We start from the raw sequence: 27,111 nt of genomic DNA, 5'->3' as shown, positions 1-27,111 counted from the left end.
GGAGCTCAGCATGGCCCGCAGGACCGCAGAGCTGGACGGGTCAGTCTGGGCTTCGATGATGGGGCTATGTTGATGGGGTGCAGGGCCGTGGTGCAGGAAACACAGTCAGTAGAAGAGAGTTCATGAGGGGACCCTGAGTCAGGTCAGATACCAGGTGGGGTCTTGGCTGTGTCCCAAGAATACGAAGGCAGGAGTCCTGCAGAGGACGGTGTAAAGGTAAACTGAGGCTGGAGCCGAACCGGGAACGAAGACACAAGGCAAATGGCAGTGAGAATAGCCTTTTATTAGGGCTTGCGGGCGAGGTTCCTGGGTCCAAAGGCGTGAGACGAGGAAGTCGCGCTGAGGGAGGAGGGTAGGGGCTTCTTATAGCCTGAGAGGTGGGAAGCTGGTTGTGCAAACAGGACCTGGGGGGTCTTGAAACTACTAGGGTAGGAGTTGAGTAAGGGTCATGGGGAAGAGGTCTTTGGAAACTGTCAACCGAAACTGCTGTTTACGAACTTGTGGAATGCAGGTGAGCTGCAGGTCATGGGGGAGTGTGGTTGCCCAGCCGGAACCTCTGACGTATGCAAGTCTGCGGGTATGTTCAAGGAGGAAGAGAAGTCTCGAACAAAGGGCCTGCTATGCCGGGTGGCGCCGCCATGTCGGGTCTAGATCCCTGCCTAACAGATGGGGCCTGAGGGTTAGGGGCTCTGGGTAGTTTCCAGGGTGATTAGATGGTCAGCAGTGAGGCGACTTCAGTGCTCCACTTCCCAAGATTGTTTCGGAGGCTGCGCCCCACGTCTGAGATGGGGGAGTTCAGCCTGGACTGGTGGGAGCTTTGGTTCTCTGGCTCCAGCACCTCTGCTGTGTGGATCACCCCTGGCATCCCGACTCTGGAGTCTCATCACTCCTGATGCTTTCCTGATTGAGATTTCACTTTCCAGTCCTTTTTTCTAGTATGTTCATAGAGATCTTTTGGGGTCCTGCCTTTTAGCCAAGTGACCCAGAAGAACAAAGCAATACTTTCAAAATTCTGGCCACATAAAAATCAGTTCTATCAAATATATTTAGGAATTTCCTTAATTTTCTATTTCACTACTAGGCTGTATCCATATTTGGGGGAATCCAGTACCCTTAAAATCAAGCAGGGTGGCAGTGAGCCTGGGCATGATCTGTGGGAGCTTCTGGGCTCCTTCCTTCTGGTCACAATCATCTTCAACAACCCTTATTGCTGAGTATTTACTAGAATAAAGGACACCCATATCATGAAGTTCTTTAAATATGGAGATAAGGTTGAATTTCATTGTTGAAAAATGCATTGGGTGAAAAATCATGAGATACCGATATACACCTATGACAGCAGCCAAACACCAGAACATCTACACCACCAAGAGCTGCTGAGGACGCGGGCGATGGGGACACCGCCAAGAGCTGCTGAGGACGCAGGCGACGGGGACACAGCGGCTGCTGGGAGTGAAAAATGGCACGGTCACTGTTATGCTGATTGTCACTGTGGCGAGGACGTAAGCGACGGGAGGCTGTGTGTGTGTGTGAGGGAGGCTGTGTGTGTGAGGGAGGCTGTGTGTGTGTGTGAGGGAGGCTGTGTGTGCGTGTGTGAGAAGCTGTGTGTGTGTGTGATGCTGTGTGTGAGGGAGGATGTGTGTGTATGAGAGGCTGTGTGTGTGTGAGGGAGGATGTGTGTGTATGAGAGGCTGTGTGTGAGGGAGGCTGTATGTGGGAGGCTGTGTGTGTGAGGGAGGCTGTGTGTGTGTGTGTGAGAGGCTGTGTGTGTGTGTGTGACGCTATGTATGAGGGAGGATGTGTGTGTATGAGAGGCTGTGTGTGAGGGAGGCTGTATGTGGGAGGCTGTGTGTGTGAGGGAGGCTCTGTGTGTGTGTGTGTGTGTACGTGTGTGAGGATGCATGGAAAATATCCATACTTTCCACTCAATTTTGCGGTAATCTAAACTGTTCTAAAAATAAAGCCTATTAACAATGCACTGGGGATGGTGTCTGTGTCCATATTGCATTCAGCACAGGGATAGTCGAAGGCAAAGAGAATCAATGGTTAATTTATTTCAACTGTCAAGTAGTTAAAATTATTAGCTAAAACTGATTTTAAGAGCACAAACATTATGCATTACATTCTATATATTCTAAACACATGTTTAAAAGACAGTTTTCAAGAAAATGTAATATATATTATTCTGAAAATATATTTGTGACATTGTATGAAACAAAATTTAAAGAATGAGGCTGTGATGCTTGAGAAATGGTTTGCTTGGAATGTTCCAAAAGTGATAGGAATTGTCCTAGGCCATTTTTCTTTATGAAAAGCTGAACGATTTCATGAGCTTGCTTGGGAAAGGGATTCTCTGCCTCATGATGGGAAGCTTTGGCTGCTCTCAGATGTGCTTCTCTTATATTTGGTACCAAATTACCAAGTCCTGTGTGCAGACACCCGGAGTGGTCGAGTGGGGCCAGGACCAGCCAGGCTCTGCCATGCCCTGAGCTGGCCACACGTCCATCCCAGGGGTGCATTTTCCAATGTGAACAAGAGGCCGGGAGAGCTGCGGGCAGCCGGGCACCATCATGGCTCTGGGGCCGGCCAAGAGCCCCTTCCTTCTGAGGGTGGGGAGCGCAGCTCGCGGGCACTGCTGCTGACTGGAGCCCTGGGCGTCTGAGCCTCCTGTGGCCTCAGGGATGGGAAAACGCTGCTGGCCCTGGCCTAGGATTAGGTGATCACTGACTTGGGCTCTGCCTGGGGGTCCAGGAACCTGGTTTTTGGTTCCTTCTACCTGTGGTTCACTCCCTCCTCTGTGGCCCCGAGGCCTAGGAGAGTTTTCTGCCTTGTGAGCCCGGAGGCTGGGTCATCTCAACGTGCCATCCAGTTCCCGCTAGCTGCCTTTTCATTTTCAAGATATTTTCATTTGAAACGTAGAGTGCAAATATTAGGGATGTTTGAAGTCATTCCTTATTTTCCCTCTTTGCCCCTTTCTCCCTCCTCCCCCTCTTCCCACTCCTACTTGCATGAATGGTTCGTGTCTGGGGAAGGCAAAGGAGCGGGCACATCTGCCTGTGTTCCCGCCGTGTGGTGCGGGCCGTCCATCACGGACGGTGGGGGGCCGGGCTCTGCAGGCGTGAACCCGAGAACCCTCTGCCTGTGTGTGGCCTCACAGGGACTTCGCTCCGGCTCTCAGACGGGAGGCAGCGCGGCCGGGCTGTGCGGAGGGAAACCGCGCAGGCCTGGCGTCTCCTCCTCGCTATTGTCCGCCGCCCGCGCAGCTGCCAGGCTGCCTCCCGGATTCTTTGGGCTTTGCAAAGTCCCATAGAAACCCGCAAGACGCTTGCAATACTCGAGGTTATTTTCTGCTAATCACCCGGCCCCGTGTCGTGAGCATATATGTAATATCAGACCAGCAATTACTGCGTCAGCCTGGCCCTGGGCAAATGTGTTTCTGCTAATTACACTTGTTGCATTTGAATGGCTTTCTTCAGCCAAGCTGCACGACGAAACCGTAGTGAACAATAAAAGAGACCATTTCCCCTTCCGCCCGGCCTGAAGCTGCAGATGGCCGCCCTGTGTGGAAGCAGTAGTGCCTGAATTAATCTTTTGTGCGCACCAAAGAAGGTAATTTGAATGTTTGAAACCCCACAGGAAGCTTGTTTCAAAGTGAACAATTCGCCAAATAAAGACTAATTAGGGCCTAAATTAATTAGAAGGTGTGGTTGGAAAGGATGTTGATGACCAGAGTCTGCCATTTCAGACAAATGAAATTGAGCTAAATAAATTAGTCCCATTAGTCCCACGTCGTTCGCCAGCCTCGCGCCTGTCCTGCGCCGCGGAAAGCAGCCGGGGAAGCCGCCCCGGCCTCCCACGCAGCCCGGGAGAGACTCTGCCGAACCTTGGAGCTGCTGCAAATTAATATTTGTATTTCCTGGGTTTTCTGTTTTTCTTCTGGAAAACTGGCCTGGAATGTTATTGACTTTAGTTTTTTGTTGTCACTGAGTTGTCAGAAGCAAGTTTTACATAAAAAATGTGAAATTACAGAAAAGGAGGATTGGGGGCTATGGAGGAAAGCGGAGTGAACACGTTGCAGCCACGCTGGACTCTCTCTCCACTTTGGCATTTGTGTTTTCCGGGATGCTGGGTTTCTAGTTCACAAACCAGCATATTCTGGGCGCTCCCGGGTCCTAACTCCCCTCTGGCGACGCGCGCTCCGCAACCTCACGGGGCAGGTGATGCGAACGCATCGCAAGGACGTGAGTGACCTTCCTGCTCTCTGACGATGAAACGTCTCGTCTGTCTTATCTGCTTCCCCCACAGATGGAGTGTTTGGAAGGTGCCAGAAGGTTCCGGCAATGGACCTTTACCGCTACGAGGTGTCGCCCGTGGCCCTGCAGCGCCTGCGCGTGGCTTTGCAGAAACTCTCCGGCACAGGTAGGGCGGGCGTGGCCGGGGCTGGGCGGCTGCCGCACTGACCCCGCACGGGCTTTGCTTCTCCTCCGGGGGGTGAGCAGCTGGGACGGACCCGATCCGCGAGTGCGGTGGTGAAGGGGCAGCCGGCAGCCGGGCGCTGGGCTCACGGGTGCTTCCTGCCGGGATCGTCCGCTCCCGGCGTTGGAGGAACCCAGGCCTGCTGCCTCCTGTGTCCGAGGGAAGAGAGGGCGGGAGGCTGCAGTGGCCGCAGCTGGGCCTGGCGCACGGCAGGCAGGCGGGCGTCGGCTGCTCACCTGGGCCTGGCTGGGTCCGGTGCAGGGGCGGCTCGGCCCGGAGAGAATCAGCCTCTGCCTGTCGCCGTTGTTGTGCGATTTTTGTTGCCGGTGGTCCCTGCAGGGGTGATGAGAACATAATTTTTAAAATGATGATAATTTAAAAATGATATATGGCAACATGGTAAGACCCCGGAATTACCGGGGCACCGGCCCCTGCTGCCCGTCTTTGGCTGTGAAGTGAGGTCTCTTGGTCAGAAGCAGTGCTGGGTGGACACCATAGTGATGGATAAGGCGTTCTGAGTCCACGGATGGTAATTCTGGCAGGACCACTGCGTCTAGGGAAGGGAAATCCACCTCTGGAGTAAGCTCTAGTCCAGCGAGGACTATTCCCCACCCCTTCCGCAAGGGAAGCTGCCGGCGGAACCACCCGCCCCCGGCGGCTGGCTGATCACCTCGGGAAATGGTGTCATGTTGGGGACTCAGGGCTGGTCTTTGTGGTGGCCGACTGGGGACTCAGGGGTGGCCACAGCAGGGCTGGCCTTGGTGAGTGGGAGCCCAGGCATCACCTCCACCCCTGCCACTGCCTCCACCCCTGCCTCCACCTCCACCCCTGCCACTGCCTCCACCCCTGCCTCCACCTCCACCCCTGCCACTGCCTCCACCCCTGCCTCCGCCTCCACCCCTGCCTCCGCCTCCACCCCTGCCATCGCAGCCTCTTTGTTTATGGGCCTGCTGGGCTCTGGCGGGGTGGCTGGGGAAAGAGGCAGACTGGTGTCCACAGAACAGGTCACCCTAATCCACTTGGTTATTAAAACCCTCCTCTACTGAAGTCACTCTTTGGAGAATATTCACACGGGACATACATATCTTAGCACTTCCTACCACTTCATAGACTTCTATCTCGTATGTCTCTTCCCCAGTTGCTCTTGTCAACAATATTTCCAATAATATTCTCTCTGAGAACCTGGCCATCTAGCCAAACCATTGGCCACAGCCCATTCATTGACAAATAATCACACATCTGGCCATTTCTCCTTCCAGGCAGAATCACCAGCCAGGTGTGCTGCTTGAGGTTCTGCTCTGCAGGAGGGTTTCCGTTCACCTCTGTCCTTCAGGGGGGTCCCAGGTTCACCTCTGTCTTTCAGGGGTCCCAGGTTCACCTCTGTCCTTCGGGGGGGTCCCAGGTTCACCTCTGTCCTTCAGGGGTCCCAGCAGGGGCAATGCATAGTGCTGCACGTATCTGCTTTTGGGTGGCGCCTGCATGTTACAGAGAACCACCTGCAAACAAAGCCCAAGTCACCTGAGTCACCTGAGTCCAGGGTCTGTGGGGAACTCTCCACAAAGCCAAACTGCCGGTTGAGAGGGAGAAGCGCGTGTGGCGGTGCGGTCCAGGGCGCTGGGCCACTCCCTGGTGCACATTCCAGGCCACACTGGACTCCTGAGCCCTCTCCCGTGGGAGCCTCCAGGGCGGCTTGGGCCCAGCTCCTGCTCCATCTATGCCACTGTCATTTGGCAATGGGGTGCTGTGTGCAGCCCAGCGCCAGGCTTAGCTGGGCAAGTAGATATGGGTATCAGTGTAGATGATACAGACGGAATGCTGCCCACGCAGGGACAAACATGGAGGGAGTCACAGTGAAGGAAGGTTGTGTGACTTTTCCACCGTGTCACATTTTTTGAGTCTGCTTATCTTGTGAGCCTTACTCTGTGTTTCCCCCTTCACTGTATCGTCTTGAGAAGGGGGAAAAGCCTTATTTAAAGAGCAAACGGATGAGCTTTTGCCAGGCCAGTGGCTGGGCGTGCAAGTGGAGGCCAGGGGTCTTCCAATGAGAATGGGCCTGGTTCTTTCAGAACCTCCCTGAGCCTAATTTTGACCCGGCTCTAGGTGTGTACGTAGCTATCACCATGTGCTGGCAGCTGACCCCCAGAATGTCTTCAGGCTGGCACCGAGCATCATCACGTTTCCGTGCTATCCTTTGCGGAGATGTGGCAGGGGCAGCGTGCCGGAGTTCGCCTGAGCTGTCTTCTCATGGGAGCTGGTGCTGTGAGCACTCTGGGGCCCTGCCTGGGTGGGCGTCGCGGGATGAAACAAAGCCAGAGAATGCACAAGATGCTCAGCCTGGCAAACTAGAAAAAACCAAGAAATTTAAGGTGAGTTTCAAAAGGAGAGATAGAAAAATATCTAGTGGCCCCGAATTCCCCAACAAAGATGAGTTTTCTTACTTATGATTTTAAAGCAATAGCTTTTTCTAGTTTGTCTCGTATATCCATGAATTTAAATTACATGTCAATAATCTAACCAAATAATGGCAAAAGGTAACTCCTAAGGAAAACCATCTCAGAGAAAATTAATATTGTGTCGAGTGTCAGGCTGTGTCCACATTCCTGGCACCTATTCTTGAGGATAAGAGCATCTTTATGGAGACGGAGTCCCAGGCAGCCCTGCGTGGGGATGGAGGGGCAGCCCCAGGCAGCCGCATGTGAAGACGGGGACGCAGATAGCCTTGTGTAGAGACAGAGGTTCCAGGCAGCCCTGTGTAGAGATGGGGTCCCAGGCAGCCCTGTGTAGAGACAGAGGTCCCAGGCAGCCCTGCATCTCTGGTCTTGCTCAGGCCCTGGCTGAGCATCTTCCCATGTGTATCAGAACTGCCCAGGGCCTGGACAGCTGGAGCCCCCTGCCCGCTCCATCCCCAGGGGCTATGTGTCCTGGGCTGTTGGACTCTCTAGACAGTGAAATGTCATCTTCTGCATTGTGAGGACACAGAATTGCTGACACCTTCTCAGCTGGTTCTGACACAGCTGTGGGGTGTGTCCTGGACTGGGCATTTCCAGCAACCCCAGGGATGACCCTGTGGCAGGAGGCCCATTTGGTTGCCGGGGCCATTGGTGTGCCTGCTCCTGCATCTAGTCCAGGATGCAGGCTTCTGGAAGGTGGGTGTGCTGTGAAGGCACACATACCTGCACATGCATTCACATGCTCATGTGCAGACACACGATTTGCACATGCACCTGCACACATTCACATGCTCACTTGTAGACACCCACACACGCACACACACCTGCACATTCATGTGCTCACGTGTAGACAGCCACATACATGCACACACCTGCACATGCACTCATGGGCTCACATGTAGACACATGCACACATACCTGCACATGTACTCACATAGACACCCACACACATACACACACCTGCACATGTGTAGACACCCACATACCTGCACACTCACCTGCACACACACATGCTCATAAGTAGACATGCACACACACACACACCTGCACACTCATTCACATGCTCACATGTAGACACCCACACACATGCACACACCTGAAGGAATGAATCTCAAATCCTGGTGTCTTCCTGAGTTTTGTCAGCTTCACATGGCGATAGTGTTTGGGTAGGGACGTTTTGCATGTGGGTGTCTCCATGTGAGCACGTGAGTGCCTGTGCAGGTGTGTGCGTGTGTGTGTGTCTACATGTGAGCAAGTGAGTGCCTGTGCAGGTGTGTGCGTGTGTGTGTGTGGGCGTCTACACGTGAGCATGTGAGTGTGTGTGCAGGTGTGCATGTGTGTGGGTGTCTCCATGTGAGCACGTGAGTGCATGTGCAGGTGTGTGCGTGTGTGTGTGTGGGCGTCTACACGTGAGCATGTGAGTGTGTGTGCAGGTGTGCATGTGTGTGGGTGTCTCCATGTGAGCACGTGAGTGCCTGTGCAGGTGTGTGTGCGTGTGTGCGGGTGTCTACACATGAGCATGTGTGTTGGCGCATTTTTCAAGATTCCGGAGATGATTCTGTCTTGGTAACTGCACTTGAAAGAGAGTTGGTCCTAAGCTTCTGCCTGTCTTCATCCAGGCACTTCTTGCAGGTGCAGTCGTCGGATTTATTGACAGACAGCTGCTTGCGTGGACTTCAGAGCCTTCCGCATGAAGAAGGAGGGTAAATGGGAGTTAATTTCACAACCTTCTTCCTCCACGTAGATGTGTACATCACAGAACAAAATACATTCACTGTGTTTTTACCATTCTGGTCTACTATAGGCAGCATATTTCATGGGCAGACACACTGCTTTCTCATGTATGATTTTTTAAAAAAATACATTTTGCTTCTGACAAGCCATTGAAATTCAGCATTTAAATATCACTCATTGGCATGCAATTTGCTGTCATGAAAATGACTATGGATTAATTTTGTGGCAAGAATCTTCTGACTTATTGAGCTGCGTGTCAGAAGCAAAAAGCAAAAAGCAAAAAAAAAAACCAAAAAACAAAAATATGTACATAAAACGGTGTTATCATTCCTTAAAAGAGAAGGCAAAGAAATCCCCCAACAATGTGGACTGGAACACAGAAATCCAAGGCTGGCCGCACGGGTCCTGGCCGAGGTGGCGTCCAGGGGAGCTGCTGCTGGGAACGTGGCCATGCTTCTCGGCACAGATCAGGTGAGCCAGGCTCTGCCTCCTTCTTGCCCACTGTCATTGCCTGCAGCCTCCTTGTGCTCGCCTGTCTTGTTTTAACTCCCACCCTGGGCCCTTGGAGCTTGGAGGCTTTCCTTCTTGCTGAGAGGAGCTGAGATCCACCCACCACCCGACCTCCAGGCAGATGTGTGGTGTGAGGTTGGGGAGGGAGAACGTCTGGCTCACGTCTGGTGAGCACAGGTGGGTGTGTTGGAGTCGCACATGGTGCTCGCCCTCTGTGGGATTTGTGCTTTGTCTGGCTCAGGGCTCACCCTCCATGGGATTTGCGCTCTGTCTGGTTTGGGGCTCACCCTCTGTGGGACTCGCACTCTGTCCAGCTCAGGGCTCACCCTCTGTGGGATTTGTGCTCTGTCTGACTCAGGCTGTGCAGGGCAATGGAGGAGCAGCCCCAGGCAGGCCCAGTGGCTCCTTCCATCCAGCTCCCAGCTCCGGCCGGCCATTTGTGAGGCCCTCTGCCACCGAGGGACACTCTTTCATTTCGTCATTCACAAGCTCTACCTTCCACAGGAGCCCAGAGCATGAACGCATTCGGCCATGGTCCTCACCACTCTGTGAGGTGAGGTGAGAATGCACTGTCCAATAGTGCATTCCTCCTTTCCCATGGCCTTTCTGTCTGCATCCTCCCAGCATTCCGTTCATGATGGTCCAGCTCTTATCTAAGAGACATGGCATTGTCTTCCTTCTGATCTCTCAACACAAGCACTTTTAAAAATTCATCCACGGTGAAGGAGGCTTGTTCCAGCACCCATCTCAAGACTCTTTCAGCCTCTATAAGTTTCCCAGACCCAAAGCTGCTTCTGTGTTTTTAGGAATTTGTCACAGCACTGCCCCTACTTCCCGGTGCCAGTTTTTCTCCTTTTCAAGCTGCTGTCACAAAAATTACATGGTGTGGGCGGCTGAAACAGCAAACATTGATTTCTCACAGCTCTGGAGGCTCCCACAGATTTGGTGTCTGGTGGGGGGCATCTTCCCCCGTGTCCTCGTGTGGCAGATGGGGCAAGGGAGCTCTGGGATCTCTTTCGTATGGATATGAATCCCACCTGTGTGGGTGCCTTCTTCATGACCTCATTACCCCGAAAGGCTTCTCCTCCTAATGCTGTCACACTGGGCATCAGAATTCCAGCATGTACGTTTGGGGAGGACGTCCACATTCAGTCTACATCGTAGCACGTGAATCCTGTGAACATTGTGTACCTCATTGGTTTTTATATTTGAACTAATCTTATATTCCTGGGATAAGTCTTACCTGACCGTGCTGTATAATTCTTTTTATATGTTTCTGGATTCAGTATCTTAGTGTTTTGTTGAGAATTTTTATGTCCGTATTTATAAAGGATATTTCTTTATCTTTTGATATCTTTGGTTTTGGTATTACAGTAATACATAACTTGTCAAATGCATTAGTCAGGGTTCTCTAGAAAGACAGAACTAATAGGATAGATGTGTATATAAAGGGGAGTATATAAATGTGTATATATTTTTTGAGGAGTATTGACTCACACAATCTCAGGGTGAGGCCCCACAATAGGCCCTCAGGAGCAAGGAAGCCAGTCTGAGTCCTAAAGCTGAAGAACTTGGAGTCTGAGGTTCGAAGGCAGGGAGCCTCCCACAGGGGAGAAGGATGTAGGCCGGAAGACTAAACCACTTTCATGGTCTTCTGCCTGCTTTTATTCTGGCCATGCTGGAGGCTGATTAGATGGTGCCCACCAGATTGAGGGTGGGTTTGCCTCTCCCAGTTCACTGACTCAGATGGGAATCTCCTTTGACAGCACCCTCACAGACACACCCAGGATCAATACTTTGCATCCTTCAATCCAATCAAGTTCACATCAAATTAATTGAACAGTATTCTCTCTCTTTTTTTTCTTTTTTTGGAAGACTGTGAAAGAATGGTGTTAATTCTTCCTTAAACATTTGAAGTGAAACTACTGAAAATGGAAGCTATCTGACCATGGCCTTTTCTTTATGAGGTTTTAAATTACTCATTCAATTTCCTTAATTGTTATAGGCATATTCAAATTTTCTATTTCTTCTTGAGTCAGTTTCAGTAGTTCATGTCTTCACAGAAATTTGTCAGTTTCACCTAGATTATCTAATTTGTTGGCATATGATTACTTATAGTATTTCTGTATACTCCTTACAATTTTTATGTCTGTAAGGTCAGTAATAATGTCCTTTCATTCCTGATTATTTTTTGAGTTGCTTTCTTAGTGTTTGCTCAGAAGATTAATATTATTTAATTTTATTAACACCAAGTTAATATTAATTTATTAATTCAAATTAACATTAAGATCTTTATAATAATCTAGTTTAATTAACACCAACTTAATTTTCAAACACTCTCTATCATTTTCTTCTCTTTCCCTCCTTTGTACTGTTATTGTCATGAAAATTACATCTTTATAGATGGTATGTTTATCAACATGAATTTATAATTACTGCTTTATACAGGTTTTTTTTTAGAAAATTAGTTAGGAGAAAATAAATGTTACATACCCAAATATTTGTTCTGTCTTTCATATTTACTAAATAATGACCTTTACTGGTGCTGTTTATTTCTTCATTTGGATGCAACTCACTGTCCAATGTCCTTTCATTTTTGCCCAAAGTGCTCCATTTAGAACTTCTGGGGAAGGGTTGTTAGCAAACATTCTCTTTGTTTTTTGTTTGGGAATGCATTGATTCCTCCTTGACTTTTGAAGGATAGATTTTCTGGTATGGAATTCTTGGTTGATAGCCTTTTTCCTTTAGGACTTTGAATATGTCATTCCACTGCCTGTTGGCCTTCATAGTCTCAGATGAGAAGTTAGTTGTTAATATGATTGAGGATCATTGCCTGTTTTCTGTTGCTTATCACAGAACATCTGAAACTGGGTAATTTATAAAGAAAAGGAATTATTTCTTACAGGTATCCAGGCCAAGAAGTTCAAGGTTGGGGGGCAGCATCAGGTAGGGGTCTCCTTGCTGTTGGGGACTCTCTGCAGAGTCCTGAGGTGGCACAGGGTATCACATGATGGGGAGGCTGAGAGTGCTAGTGTGCCAGCTCAGGTCTCTCTTCCTCTTCCTAGAAAGTCACCAGGCCCCCTCTTGTGATAACCCATTGCTTCATTAATTCATGAGTGGATTAATCCATTTATGAGGGCAGAGCCCTCATGACCCAGTTACCTCCTCCCTCCTGATACTGCCAAATCAGGGATTAAACTTTGACATGAGTTTTGGAGGGGACAGATATTTAGTCCATAACATGTGTGACGAGTTGCTTCTCTCTTACTGCTTTCAATAGATGTACTTTTCTTTGGGTTTTGAAAGTCTGATTTTGATGTGTCTAGTTGTGGCTCTCTTAGAGTTTATTCTACTTGGAGTTCATTGAGTGTCTTAGATGTGGAGATTCATGTTGTCCATCTAATTTTGGGAATTTTGGGTCATTAGTTCTTCAAATATTCTTTCTGCCTTATTCTTTTTCTCCTACATCTGGGACTGCCTTTACATGTATCTTAGGACATTCGATGGTCTCTCACAGGTTTCTCATTTTTTATTATTCTTTTTTCTTTCTGTTCCTCAGGCTGGATAATTTCAGTTGACCCATCCTGAAGTTTGCCAGTTCTTTCTTCTGCTGCTGAGATCTGCTATTGAGCTCCTGTATGGAATTTTTCAATTCTTTTTGAAATATAATTTCTCTCTCTTTATTCATATTCTCTATGTGATGAGACACTATTTTCCTACTTTTATTTAGTTCTTTAGACATTGTTCTTATAGTTTTTGGAGCACATTAAAAATAGCTCATTTAGTCTGGGCACCGTGGCTCATGCCTATTATCCCAGCACTTTGGGAGACTGAGGCAGGTGGATCACTTGAGGTCAGGAGTTCAAGACCAGTCTGCCCAACATGGTGAAACCCCGTCTCTAGTAAAAATACAAAAATTAGCTGGGCATGGTGGTGCATGCCTGTAATCCCAGCTACTTGGGAGGCTGAGGCAGGGGAATCAATTGAACTTTGGAGGCAGAGGTTGCAGCAGGCTGGGATCACGCCACTGCACTCCAGCCTGGGCGACAGAGCAAGACTCTGTCTCAAAAAAAAAAAAAGGTCATTTAAAATCTTTGTCTTGTGAGCCCTTTGGCTTCCTCAAGAACAGCTTCTATTGTTTTCCTGTGGAAGAGGCACATTTGCATGTTTCTTTGAATGCCTCAAAAATTTTTAGGAAAACTTGATATTTTAAATAATATAGTGTGGCAACTCTGAAAACCAGAACTTCCCTCTCCTTAGGTGGTGGTGGTGCTGCTGCTGTTTATTGTTCTTTGCTTGCTTAGTGACTATTCTCATCGAATTCTGTAAAGTTTGTGTTTTTTATCATGTGTGGCCACCAAGTCTCTGCTCAGTTTGGTTAGTGGTCAGAGGATGACCAGACAGATTGCCTTAAATGCCTAGAAACAAGCCTTAGTCTGGCCGGGCGCGGTGGCTCAAGCCTGTAATCCCAGCACTTTGGGAGGCCGAGATGGGTGGATCACGAGGGCAGGAGATGGAGACCATCCTGGCTAACACCGTGAAACCCCGTCTCTACTAAAAAATACAAAAAAAAAAAAAAAAACTAGCCAGGCGAGGTGGCGGGCGCCTGTAGTCCCAGCTCCTCGGGAGGCTGAGGCAGGAGAATGGCGTAAACCTGGGAGGCGGAGCTTGCAGTGAGCTGAGATCCAGCCACTGCACTCCAGCCTGGGCGACAGAGTGAGACTCTGTCTCAAAAAAAAAAAAAAAAAAAGAAACAAGCCTCAGTCTCTGCCGAGGGTTCTGTGTGAGCGATGGGTATACCTGCAGCCGCAGGGTATACCTGCAGCCGTGGGGCACACCTGCAGCCGTGGGGCATACCTGCAGTCTCTGCCGAGGGTTCTGTGTGAGCGGGGGGTATACCTGCAGCCATAGGGCACACCTGCAGCCGTCAGGCAGCAGTTCACAGCTCTGTTGCAGCCTTCACTTCTTGCTGGCCCAGAGCCTCTGCATCAGCCAGAGGTGATCTTAGAGCCTCATGTCTTTCCTGAGTGTGCACAGCCTGGGCAGGCACACAGCCCTCCATCCATGTTCCAAGCAAGGATCATGTCGGAGCTTTGCAAAGTCCCTGTGCACATCTCATTTTCCAGCTTTTCCCTCAAGTTTCTGGTTAGCCTATTGTTTGTCCCAACCGTTATCCTCTACCTCAGGCGGCTGGTAAGTAAAACATTGTCTCTAAATGTTTTCAACAAATGCCCCCCACAGGGAAAAGACTTTTCACATATGTGAGCTTTGAGTTGGATGAAATAAAGACAGCCTTTCCGGTGGGTCCTCCAGGGAACAACCAGACAGGTCAAGTAGTGACAGTTCTCTGGGAATGGGGTTTGGAAGGCACTCTAACCCCACCCTGTGCTTTCCGGTGGCTTCCAGGCTGTTGGTTTTTACTGCCATGTGGGCTGCTCATTTTCAAGCCTGTGGCAGAGCTGAGGAGAGGGAACTGGAAATAGGGTGAGTTAAGACGCCAGGAAGTTTGCTGTTCTTGCTGAGGTTCAGCTGTTTATTTCTTTCTTTCTTTTTTTTTTTTTTTTTTTTTGAGTAAATTGCTGTGATTTCTGCCAGCCTTTAGTTAATTTCCAGAGTTCTGTAAAAGTTGATTCTGATATTTTTGGGTGGTTTTCTCATTGCTTTTATGAAGGAGAGAATGTTTAAGGTTCTTTGCCATTTTCACTGATGTCTACAGCTACTTCCTAAGGAAGGCTGCTTTTCTCCGGTCCTCTCCTCAGCGTTCATCTGGACGTTGCCTTGGGAATCACTAGCTGGGGACAGCTTCACTTCTGTTTGATTTAAGTGTGATCTTGGTTTGTTGATTTCCTCATCTAGTTGCTCAGTCTGTTTCATGTGGGAATTGGGAAATACCCAGAAACAATACTGCCATGGCCACGTCATCTTTTTTTCTCTTTCTCTCTCCACCTCCCTCCCCCACTCTCCCTCCCTCCCTCTCTCCCTCTATTTTTAGCTCTGTGTTTTGTCTAATATAAAAGGAATCCCGATTTTTTTCTGTTGCCCTTTCCTTGTTAAAAATATCTGTTGGGTTCCTCTGCACTGAAGGAAAGAAGCCACTCTTGGCTTCAGAATATAAACCAAAAATAAAATTCCAAGTCCCCCAACCAGCTGAATGGACCCCTCCTCTCGGCCAAGGGAGTTCTAAAGTAAACCTGGAACACTAGTTCAGGCCATGATGGGAAGGGGTGTTCGGACACACCTTATTCTTCCCTTCTCCCTTGGTGTCCAGGCACAGCTGACCAGCGTTAACATTGAAACAGAGGCGTGAAGACTGACAAAGGAGACTCTTTGCAGCCGTAAGGTACCAACATGGCAGATCGCAGGCCCTGAAAGAAATGGACTTATTTTACCCCAAAATATATTTCTGCGATATATTTAAATGGCTTGCAAAGCTGTCTCTCCTGGGAAATGTCTACATTCTGTAGAGAATCCCTTTTCCTTTCCAGGTCTTTTCCCTGATCCAAGAGGGAATTAATTAAGAGTCTGGCACCTTTTCAAGTCTGATAAACATTGACCATCTATTCTCTCTGAAGCCTGCAACCTGGAGGCTTCATCTGCATGATAAAAACCTTGGTCTCCACAGCCCCTTATCTTAACCCAGACACTCCTTTCTACCGATTCCAGGTTCTTAGATAAACTCAACCAATTGCCATTCAGAAATCTTTGAATTCACCTATGCCCTGAAGACCCTGCTTCGTGTTCTCTGGTCTTTCTGGACCCAGCCTGTGTACATCTTGGTGTACTGATGGATGTCTTATGCCTCCACAGCATGTATACATCCAAGCTGAAGGCCATCCACCTTGCGCACATGATCTCAGGCTCTCCTGGGGCTGTGGCCTGGGCCATTGGTCACTCACATTTGGCTCAGAATACATTTCTTCAAATAGTTTACAGAGTTTGACCCTCTTTGTCAACAAGAGCAGTAGTTGTCAGCCCGGACGTTATATTAAAATAACTTGGGAGCCCTGAAAACCATGATGTCTGGGGCCTCACCCTTCAAAGATTCGAAATCGATTCATCTCATATGGGGGCCTGCCATCAGCATCTCCTAAAAATTCTCCAGGTGATTTCAGTGTCTTCATATTTTTTTTTTTCCATGAGTAAAATGGGACTATCACTCTCTGAAGCTTGTTTTATATACCAACAATATGAATGGCTTTCTTCTTATTCCTGCCTTAACATTTTTATCTGGCTGTTTTAAGGTACACATTGCAAGCTTAATGACATTTTAATCCTGTATGATAAATTAGTATAATATATTTTGTTAGAATGTTCATAGAATAATGGAGAAAGGGATACCGGATATAGTATAGGGCAGTAAAATTTTAAAAGTAGTTTTAACTTACAGAGTTCTACTGGTGCTTTCCTTTTGCTGTAGGGAAGTTAGATCTCTTTATTTAGCAGATTGAAGAGACGGAAGCACAGAGGGATTACAGGGTGTTCCCGGGGTCCTTCGGCTGGTGCAGTAGTAGAGAGCGAAATTCCAAACTCCCAGCAGCAGAGTGTGGAGCAGTGATTTTTAAAATTTTGATCTCGGGACCACATCCTATATTGAAAATTAGTGAAGCCTCCAAAGAGTTGTTTTTTTTTTTTTTTTTTTTTGGTGGGTTAGTGCTGTCTACATTTGTTGCCTTAGAAATTAAAACTGGCAACACTTTAAAAAAGCTCCTTATGAATTCACTTAAAAATAAATAATAAAATTATTTCATTATAAACATAGTAGCTATATTTTCCAAAACATAAAAAAGTGCTAAGTGTGGCATTTTTGTTACATATTTTTACATTTTGTTTCACCGTTTTGCAAATCTCATTGTTTCATTTAATAGAAAACACCTGGATTCTCATCTCTGCTGCCCTCACGCTGTGTCATTTCCTGCCACATACTCATGCTGTGTCATTTCCTGCCACAGAGCCTCTGGACTGTTCCAGGTTCTCTCATGAAAGAGGACACGTGAGAAAGGCAAAGTATGTCTTAGTATTTTATGAAAATAGCTTTGACCTCATGGACCACTTGGAAGAGCCCGGGGGCCTCTCACAGTTGCAGGCTGTGCTCTGAGCATTGACTGTGGAGAGACAACAGGGTGGCCTTGGAGTCTGGATGGAGTTTCAGTTCCAGCCGCGGCACGTGTGAGTCGTGCCATCTTGGGCACATCACGTAACTGCTCTGTTTTCGTTCTTTATCGTGAAATGAGGGTGGTCCTATGTGCCTTAGGTTGAATGTGCTAGGACCAAACTTTGAGACAGAGACTTGTATGGAGTCGGGTGGCTGAGGGTAATCTGGGGTCACCCCTGTACAGGTGATGGAGGCTGAATTGGGCAGAGGGAGAAGGTGAGCTGGAATGCAGTTTGAGAGAGGCCCGAGCTGATCCTGTGAGGTGCTCTGCAGCCGGAGCTGGGGTTCCCCCTCGGGGTTGACCCAACCAAGGCTGGGGGCCTTTGTGTCCCGCATGAGGGATCGCTGGCTGTGGTCCACCTCCAGGGAGCAAGAGACTGTGACTTAGGGAGAGGCTGTTGCCTTGGGCTCAGGTCGTGATGGAGAGAGATTCAGCGGCTAAGCCCTAGCCCTCAACAGCTGGTGGCTGGGGAGAGGGTGCCGAGTCCCCAGGAAGCAGCAGTGTGGCTGTCATGGTACCCACCACACTGAATGTCATCATTCCTCAGGTGTGTATTGTTTTCCCATCCTTGAAATTAGGAGGCATCTTTTATCAATAGCACATCATAGTTTAACTGCCAGTGTGTTTGTTTTTCCTTAGCAGTACTAGAGTAATGGTCTGTCTTGCAATCAATAGCTTCCTAGATTGGAGGAGGTCATACCATCTCCTTTCTTTGAGACAGGCTCTCACTGTATTGCCCAGGCTGGAATGCAGTGGCACAATCTTGGCTCACTGCAACCTCTGCCTCCTGGACTCAAGTGATCCTCTCACTTCAGCCTCCCAAGTAGTTGAAACGACAGGTGCACACCACCATGCCCAGCTAATTTTTGTATTTTTTGGTAGAGATGGGGTTTTGCCATGTTGCCCAGGCTGGTCTCGAACTCCTGGGTTCAAGCAATCCACCTGCCTTGGCCTCCCAAAGTTCTGGGATTATAGGAGTGGGCCACCATGCCCAGCAAATGGGATTGTTGTTAAGATTGATTTAGGTGGTGCCACTCGTTAAATCCTCAGGAAGTGTGGATGCCCTTTGCTTATCGGTACTGAGTATGGTAGAGGCTTCCCTAATGATGTGGAAGGTTCACAAAACTCAAACCAGCAAGAGCTGGGAGTGGTGTGTAGGTTAACCAGGAAGCCGATAAGTACAGAGCTCCTCAGGAGCTAAGACAATGGATCAGAATTGGGAGCTCTGGTTAACTGCTTGGGGATTCTGAATAAATACATCTGTTCAGCTTCCTACGATTGAGCACAAATTAATGCAAACAGATGAGGAAAGGGAGGAGGGCAGTGTGTCAGGAGCCGTTCACGCAGAGCCTTGGGACAGCTGAGCTGGTCGTGGTTCGTCTGTGTTCATGCCCTGCAGTGCTGCCTGTGTAATTTGCAGGGCCTGTGCAAAGTGCAAATGCAGGTCTAGTTCAGACATCAAGGAAAAGTGCCCCTGAAGGAGCTAGTTATAGTATAAGATGTTTCCTTTCATAGTCTCCTTCTTGACTTGTCATGGCATTTTTATTTGCTATTCAGCATCATTCTAAAAAAATTTAAGATTTTTGAATTATTAACACAAAGGTCCCCATTCATCTGTATATTGTGCGTTGCTGGTTTCAAATGCAAACGAAAGAACATTTAATTCACATGCAGAATCTGAACAACTACACAGTTCACTTGTCACAGCTCAAACATGCATATGTATTTTGTTCTCATTAGAACGGCGGAAATGCTGTGTGAAACGCACTCGGCTGTGTTTATTTCCCTTTGTGAAACACCCACTGTCCGCCGAGATGCTCCACCTTTGCTCACACATGAGAAGGACTGCGGGCTGCCCACCTCCCCTCCCTGCACACGGCCACATTCAGTGTAAATGGTGGCACATGTGTGAGTGGAAGAGAGGGTGGGACCCTGGGTCATTTGTGTTTCTTAGAACACTGTTGCACTTTGTGGTTTGCAGCAAGCTCTGGGTAAACGGGTGGCCTCTCAGGGTCACAAGAGCACAGACAGACACGTGCCTTGGAAATCTGAGTCTCGCGGAGCTGCACACCAGGTGCCGGGACTGTGTGGCGGGCGAGGCGCCATGGGCGTGCAGATCGGGGTGTGTTCTCTGCCGGTGCGCACACCACGTTGTCCCACAGGACGTCTCGCACAAAGTCTAGGTTGGAAGATAAACTCGTCGAGAGTTTCAAGACAGCAACAGCAGCGTGTCAAAGCAAATGAGGACTTCTTCTGCACATGGGCCCCTGGCGCCTACCCAGGTTCGTGCTCCTGTGAGGCTGCCCGCCTTCCACCCCCAGCTGTCAGATCAGACGATACAAGGGGACCTTTGGCTGTTTGCTTTATGGCCTTGACTTCAAGGGCTAGGGGTAGAGCCTGACTGTCACCATTGGGAAGTGCCACAGTGGGCCCGTCCCTCATAATTGCAATCATTTCTGCATTTGTTCTATGAAATGGACTTTAGTTAAGAAACTTTGCTGCTTCATTGACCCATATCATCATTTCAGAGGCATTCTCTGTGGTTCAAAGTGACATAAATTGCTTGCTGCCAAAACATCCCAGCTTTCTACAGAGTAAACAAATATTTTCAACTGTCAGACATTGGGAAAAATGTGTCTCTTGGGATGAAAAATGGTGCTTGTGTTGCCTGCTCTGACCCCATGAACCATTCAATGGTGTTACCTGGAAAAGGCCTTTCCAGGACCTGCCCCTGAGCTGCTAATACTGTCCAAGGGCCTTTCAGGGATGTTCCCTTCCCATACCAAGGCGCTTGTTTTGCTGGGTTCTGGGGTAAAGACCCAACCCTAGCAAGCACCTGCCAGGGCTTCCCTGGGGGGCCTGGGCACCGCGAACCGCTGTGCCACTTCCTGAGCGAGGCAAGGGAGCTCTGGGGCAGTGAAGGATGAATGCAGCCGGCAGCTCTAGGACTGAGGAATCCATGTCTGCTAAAAACTGTCAGAGAGGTGAGAAGCTCATTTACAGCTCTCAGAAGGCCCCAGCTGTCTGTCTTTGCCATGTTAATGAGCTAAAAAACAGTTGCTTCCTGGCCGGGCATGGTGGCTCACGCCTGTAATCCCAGCACTTTGGGAGACTGAGGCAGGCGGATCAAGAGGTCAGGAGTTTAAGACCAGCCTGGCCAACATGGTGAAACCCCATCTCTACTAAAAATACAAAAATTAGCTGGTGTGGTGGCGTGCACCTGTAGTCCCAGGCTACTCCAAAGGCTGAGGCAGGAGAATTGCTTGAACCCGTGAGGCAGAGGTTGCAGTGAGCCAAGATCGTGCCATTGCACTCCAGCCTGGGCAACAGAGTGAGACTCTGTCTCAAAAAAAAAATTGCTTCCTGAAAGCCCTGTGTGCATCTACGGAAAGGCGGGAAGGACAGACTTGCCTGGCAGCTTCCGCAGGGCAGCCCAGCGTCTGTGAACAGAGCAACAATTCAGTAACCACTGAGATTTGTCTCGGGAATATGCCAGTCTTGGGTGGGATAAAAAGCATTGATTAGTGTCAAAACTTCCCCTCCCGTTTGAATTTAATAATGCGCTGACATCAGGGCTCACCAGCCTGCTGTGACGTTCTGTCCGTTAGTGTCTGCGGGGAGGTCGTGAACATCCCGCTGGTGTTGAAAACGGGCCGAGTGCGGAGCTGCGCCCTCCCTCCTGTGCCGTTCCTGGAAGGCCCCTCCCAGGGCAATCGGCAGTGGCTGTCAGGGCCACAGGGGCATCGTGTTCCTGTGGCTCAGGGGGCATTTGGGTACCATACCCAGGAAGAAGTGATGACATGAATTTGCCCCCTGGATCTGGGCTGTGCTGTTTTTCCTTTTTGACGGTGGGAGGTCCTTGGACCCAGGGGCTCAGCAGGAAGAGGAGGAGAGAGGACAGGCCACCCCGGGAGGTGCTCGGAGGTGACATTGTGGGGCCTGATTGCCTCCTGATGTGCCCGAGCATGACTTCGACACATCCTGCTGGGCCCTCGCACCCCCCTCCAATCTGAAATCCTGCCGGGCCCTCGCGCCCTCCTCCAATCTGAAATCCTGCCGGGCCCTCGCGCCCTCCTCCAGTCTGAAGCCTCAAGGCTTTTTCAGTTGGGAAGTTTCTCGTCCATTCCTTCAGAGGTGGCCTCCCCACCGGGAGCTCTTCATTCTTTTCTTCCAGATTCACAGTACGTAAACTTTGTTATGTGCACAAAATTATTAAAAATTACATAACATTACCTTTAGTCTTTGTATATAAGGTATGTAGGAAACGCAAGTCAATTTCATGTTTAGACTTGGGTCCTGTCCCCAAGATATGTCATTATGTACATGCAACTATTCCAGAATAAATCCAAACATATCTGAAATCCAAAGCACTTCTAGTCCCAAACATTTCAGATGAGGGATACTCAACATGTGTCATTTTATTCCTTTTTGTGTGACTGAAACGTTTCATAATAAGAATAAAAGGACGAACAAAGCAAGCAAAAGCATTAAAAAGAAGAAAATAATGAAGACAAGAGCAGAAAATACTGAAATAGATACAAAGAAATGAGGGCAAGGATCAAGAACACAAACAGCAGAAATACCTCTGGGTCTTTGAAAAGACAGAGCTCTTTTTACCAACAATAACAAAAAAGATCATAAGTACACAATTATTGAGAGGAAAAAGGGAATTCCACCCTGGGTAAATTGAATTCAAGAATCGTAAGAAAACGCTATTAATGACTTTGTTCTAAGAAATTTGAAAAGGCAATTAGAAAAAAGACCTCTAAGCTGATAAAAGTGACTCAAAAAGTAAAGGAAACTTGAGTTAGTCTGTATTCATGAAAACATGCATACCCTTACATTTTCAATAGACTTGTTTTGTGACTTCAGTAAGAGTAGTCCACACTCACAATAGGAAATTCATTCTGTCCACAAACCATCCTATTGTGATATTCCCCAAAATATATGTGGGAGAGGTGAGGGAGCAGCATAACTGGGATGTGTGGTTAGGTAGGATGGCGGTTAGTTATTTTAAACGTGGGCACATGTGGTGTGCACCTGTAGCAATCTTAAACTCTAAACACTGACCATTCTCTGGTTTACAAGAAACATGATTGTATTTTTTTCTACATCTGTATTTCCTTGGGACCTGTCCTTAATGACTCTGAAAGACCCCTCCTTACTGGTAGGTTTTGTAGTCAAAGGAGGAATGAGGGCTGTATGTGAAGACCCTTCTCAAGACAAGATGCTTCTGTGTCTGATGAAGAGTGAAGCCTTGAGTCAAGCTCACCGGGTCACGGGCTGAGGGTTGCTGACCCGCAAGGAGGTATCATACCGCAAGTGAACGGACTTGTTGGTGTCATCACCATGGCTCCGGGGCGTCTTCCCTTCCCAGAGTGTTCCTGGCAGATCCCTTTGAACAGAGTTCCTCTGGCGCATTTCAGAATAGGTTCCCAGACTGTTAACGCCAGGACAGAACGGCTGAAAGCCAGAGAGTTAGCGGCCCTCTCTGAATGCTGATCCATCTGAAATGAAGAGAAAGTAGTTCTGTAGCTGGGAAACACGATCAATTTTTAAAAGCTCATGCCCAGCCATTGGCAGAAGCTGCATATGTGCTGTGCCGGTCCCTCCGGGACTGGATCCTGAGAGTTCCCAGGATTTTCACCGTTACCGCTTCAGAAGCAGAGGAACTCGTAAGGTGCACGTTTGTGTTTGGATGGAATGCTATCTGTGGACATTCCAAATGTTGCCCCGGCCACATCTGCTGGTCTCTCCTGCCCCAGCACCCCAGCTGCTCCACTACCCAAGCCCCACCTCCCTTAGAGCTCCCTGAGTGCTGGGCATGTCCACCTGTGGCCTTCCCGTGGTGTCCGTGTGGGCCAGGTGGCCGTGTGCCTCTGTGACCACAGCCTACATACTTGGCTCGATCTGCTGCCTCAGAAAGGGCAGCTGCCGCCCAGAAGACGGTGGATCAGGAGGGTTGAGATGAAGTGAAACGAGAAAAGTTCCCTTATGCCCCTCACAGGGCGTGTGACGCGGGAGTGGCTTGCTTCTCCAGTGCCCTGCTGCTCACACCTCTAGGGGAGCATGCAGACGCGCAGGCTGTGGGCTCAGACCCCACGGCAGTGTCTAGGGGTGAATGTTTATAGCCTCTAAAGCCCCAGTGGGTATGTGTTACAGGGAGCGCTTTCAGTTTTGCCGTCTGTAGGCGGCTTGTGTTAACCAGCTCAGTTAGACCCTCTGCCTTATTGCAAGGACAGGGGGCTTTCTGTGTCCTGGGGTTTCTTGCCTTGGTGTACTGGAAGAATCGGATTGCACATGGGCTTGGAGAATGAGTGCAAGGTTTTATTGAGTGGAAGTAACTCTCTGCAGGAGTCAGAGGGAGATGGACTGGGAAAGTGGTTTTCTCCTGGAGTCAGGTCACTCAGCAGCTAGGCTCTCCTCCAGCTGCTTCGTCTGCTGGTGCCTGTCGGTGAGCTCTTCTCCCGGTGTGCTCCTCTCGACATCCAGCCGCTTGTGTCTCTGCCCGCTGGTCTTGGGGAGCTGCTTTTGTCTCTGCCCGCTAGGGTCTCAGGGTTTTATAGGCAAAGGATAGGGGCGTGGTGGACCAGGGTGGCCTTGGGAAATGTAACACTTGGGCACAAGAACAAAAATGCCTGTCCTTGCCTAGGTCCGTGGGCAAAGGCCTGGGGCACAGCCCTTGCCAGAGACCCGTCCTTCTCCACCCAGCGCTTCCCTGCCCATCTCCCATATCAGAAGCAACTCAAACTCATCTTCCTTTTTATTTAAGCAACCATCTCAGACATGGTGCCTGATGATATGAAAATGCAAAGTGAGAAAATGAGGGTTCGACAGCTTGCCTCAGCTACTAGTGCACAACTGGGTACTATGGAGATGTGGTGCAGCATCTGGTAGACAGGCGGGGTCAGCGGGCTCCATGGGCTTGGACCCTCAGAAAGCTGGGTGAACCACGTGCATGGAAAGTGGTGTAGTGTCTGGGCATACAGGCAGGGTCAGTGGGCTCCGTGGGCTTGGACCCTCAGAAAGGCAGGTGAACCACGTGCGTCGAAAGTGGTGTAGTGTCTGGGCAGACGGGCAGGGTCAGCGGGCCCCGTGGGCTTGGACCCTCAGAAAGGCGGGTGAACCACGTGCGTGGAAATAGAAGCACACCGAATTCCGGGCGACCCGTGCTCCGTGCTTCCGGGTCTCCTTGTGGCTCCTCTTGCTCTTCCCCAGGAACACTCCTCCCTCCCTGCTTGCTCCTGCCTGGCCCGGCTCAGCCCTGCCTCTCCCGTCCTGCTGTGTCAGAGGCACACGTGTGTCTGATGCTGCTGCTCAGGGATATCCATTGAGGATCTGAGGGCCGGGAATTACGTGACTTATTCCCAAATGAGTAGATGCAGGAAATGGAATGTCTGTGATTCCAGGCCAGGAGGGAATTGGTTGACGCCAGAGTAAACCTTTAATTTACATGAAAAACTTACTAAAACTATGGGAGTCAGACATGAAAACAACGAACTCTCATGTAATTTCATCACTTTGGGGGAAAACAAAAATCCTTCTTATTTTTACCTATTTGGGAATCAAGCTTTGTGTCTCGCAAGGTCCTTAGATAATCTTGTAGTTTCAAGTGATGTTGATAAACCATAAACAGCCAAACACCACGTAACAGTGTTTCCACCAGCGGCAGATGGCGTACATGACGGCGGTCCCATACGGTTACAGTGGAGCTGCAAACCCCCGTCACCGACAGACCTCACAGCTCTGGTGATGTCACAGTCAGTGAATTACACGTTTGTGGTGACACTGGTGTAGACAAGCCAACTGCGCTCCCACTCAGAGGAAAGTCTAGTCTAGCTGTGCACAGCGCATGTGTATTTACTGTACTTTTATCATGATTTGAGTGCACTCTTTCTACTTATTAAAAAGCAAAACTAACACACAGACTCAGGCAGGTCCTTCAGGAGACGCGCCGGCAGAAGGCATTCTTCTCACAGGAGATGAAGGCCCCACACGTGCTGTGGCCTCGAGGACCTTCCTGTGGGACCAGATGTGGAGGCGGAAGACAGTGATATTGATGAGCCTGCCCTGCGTAGGCCTAGGCTAGTGTGTGTGTTTGTGTCTTAGTGTTTTTGACAAAAATGTTTTAAAAGTAGGAAAAATAATATAAATAGGAAAAAGCTTAGAGAATAAGGATATAAAGAAAGAAACTATTTTTATTTTTATACTGCTGTAGAATGTGTTTGTTCTAAGTGTTATAGGAAAAAGTTAAAAACAGTTAAAACATTCATAAAGTACACAAGTTACTTTTTTTTTTTTTTGAGATGGAGTCTCTGTCACCCAGACTGGAGAGCAGTGGTGTGATCTCAGCTCACTGCAACCTCCACCTCCTAGGTTCAAACGATTCTCCTGCCTCAGCCTCCCAAGTACCTGGGACTACAGGTGCATGCTACTACACCTGGCTAATTTTTGTATTTTTGGTAGAGATGGGGTTTCACCATGTTGGCCAGGCTGGTCTTGAACTCCTGACCTCAGGTAATCACCCACCTCGGCTTCCCAAAGTGCTAGGATTACCGTCATGAGTCACCGTGCGCAGCCAAACATTACTATTTAAAGGTAATTTATTACTGAAAAAATTTTTATAAATTTAGTATAGCTAAGTGTACAGTGTTGATAGTCTAGAGTGGTGTACAGTAATGTCCTCGGCCTTCACACTCACCCACCCCCACCCTCACTGACGCACTCAGAACAAATTCCAGTCCTGCAGGCTCCGTTCATGGTCAGTGCCCTATATAGCTGCACCATTTTAATCTTTTTTTTTGAGACAGAGTCTCACTGTGTTGCCCAGGCTGGAGTGCAGTGATGTGATCTCGGCTCACTGCAACCTCTGCCTCCCTGGTTCAAGCGATTCTCCTGACTCAGCCTCCCTAGTAGCTGGGATTACAGGTGCCTGCCACCTCACCCGGCTAATTTTTTGTATTTTTAGTAGAGATGGGGTTTCACCATGTTGGCCAGGCTGGACTCAAACTCCTGACCTCAAATGATCCACCCGCCTCAACCTCCCAAAGTGCTGAGATTACAGGCGTGAGCCACCATGCCCAGCCCATTTTTATCTTTTATGCAATATTTTTACTGTACCTTTTAATGTATAGATGATACACAGATGCTTAACCTGGTGTTACAATTGCCTGTAGCATTCAGCACAGTCACTTGCAGGACAGGTTTGTAGCCTAGGCACCATAGGCTTTACCATCCAGCCCAGGTGTGTGGCCGGCTGTCCCTTCTGGGGGTGCGTAAGTGCACCCGTGATGTTCGCACAATGACAGGAACACCTAACGAGGAATTTCTCAGAATGTACTCCCACCATTAAGCAATGCGACTGTACTCCTCTTAGGATTAAAACTACATGGCTTACCTGTGAATGCTTTAAAAGCTTGCATTTTCTTTTCTGATGCAACCCACAGTTTTTACCTTTTAATTTTAAAGTATGAGGTCAGTTAGACTTCATCCCTATTTAAAACTTAAAAGCTAAAAGCTTGATTTGGGGCATTCTTTAGTGTTAATGGAAAAGCCTCACAGGAGGCGGCCTCCATCTGCTTTGGAACGTCCTGGAATAGGGGCAGTCTTTGTTTAATAGAAGCTTCATTTCAGACAAGGAAGAACCATCACCCTCAGGAGAATTAGATGTCTCAACAGAGGAGGAAATTGAGACCTATCGAAGCTGGAAGCTTACCAGATGGCAGCTCAGAAAACCCTGGCATTTCTGAAAGAAGTAGGAAGGTGGGGAGAGGAGGGATACATTTGTG

General features: G+C 48.8%; 1 protein-coding gene across 1 annotated transcript in view; it reads left to right on the top strand.

Moving 5' to 3' along the window:
- The window catches only part of PTPRN2 (protein tyrosine phosphatase receptor type N2), a 481,362-nt gene that overhangs the window by 246,186 nt on the left and 208,065 nt on the right, over positions 1-27,111 (top strand). Inside the window, exon 3 of the mRNA XM_030932019.1 lies at positions 4,306-4,419. Within this exon, the coding sequence (XP_030787879.1) occupies positions 4,306-4,419 (114 nt within the window). The remainder of the gene's footprint in view (positions 1-4,305; positions 4,420-27,111) is intronic.

The sequence above is a fragment of the Rhinopithecus roxellana genome, chromosome 6 (genome assembly GCF_007565055.1).
Source record: "Rhinopithecus roxellana isolate Shanxi Qingling chromosome 6, ASM756505v1, whole genome shotgun sequence".
Lineage (NCBI taxonomy): Eukaryota > Metazoa > Chordata > Mammalia > Primates > Cercopithecidae > Rhinopithecus > Rhinopithecus roxellana.
Note: the sequence above shows the minus strand (reverse complement) of the source record. Positions and strands in the feature narration are given on the sequence as shown.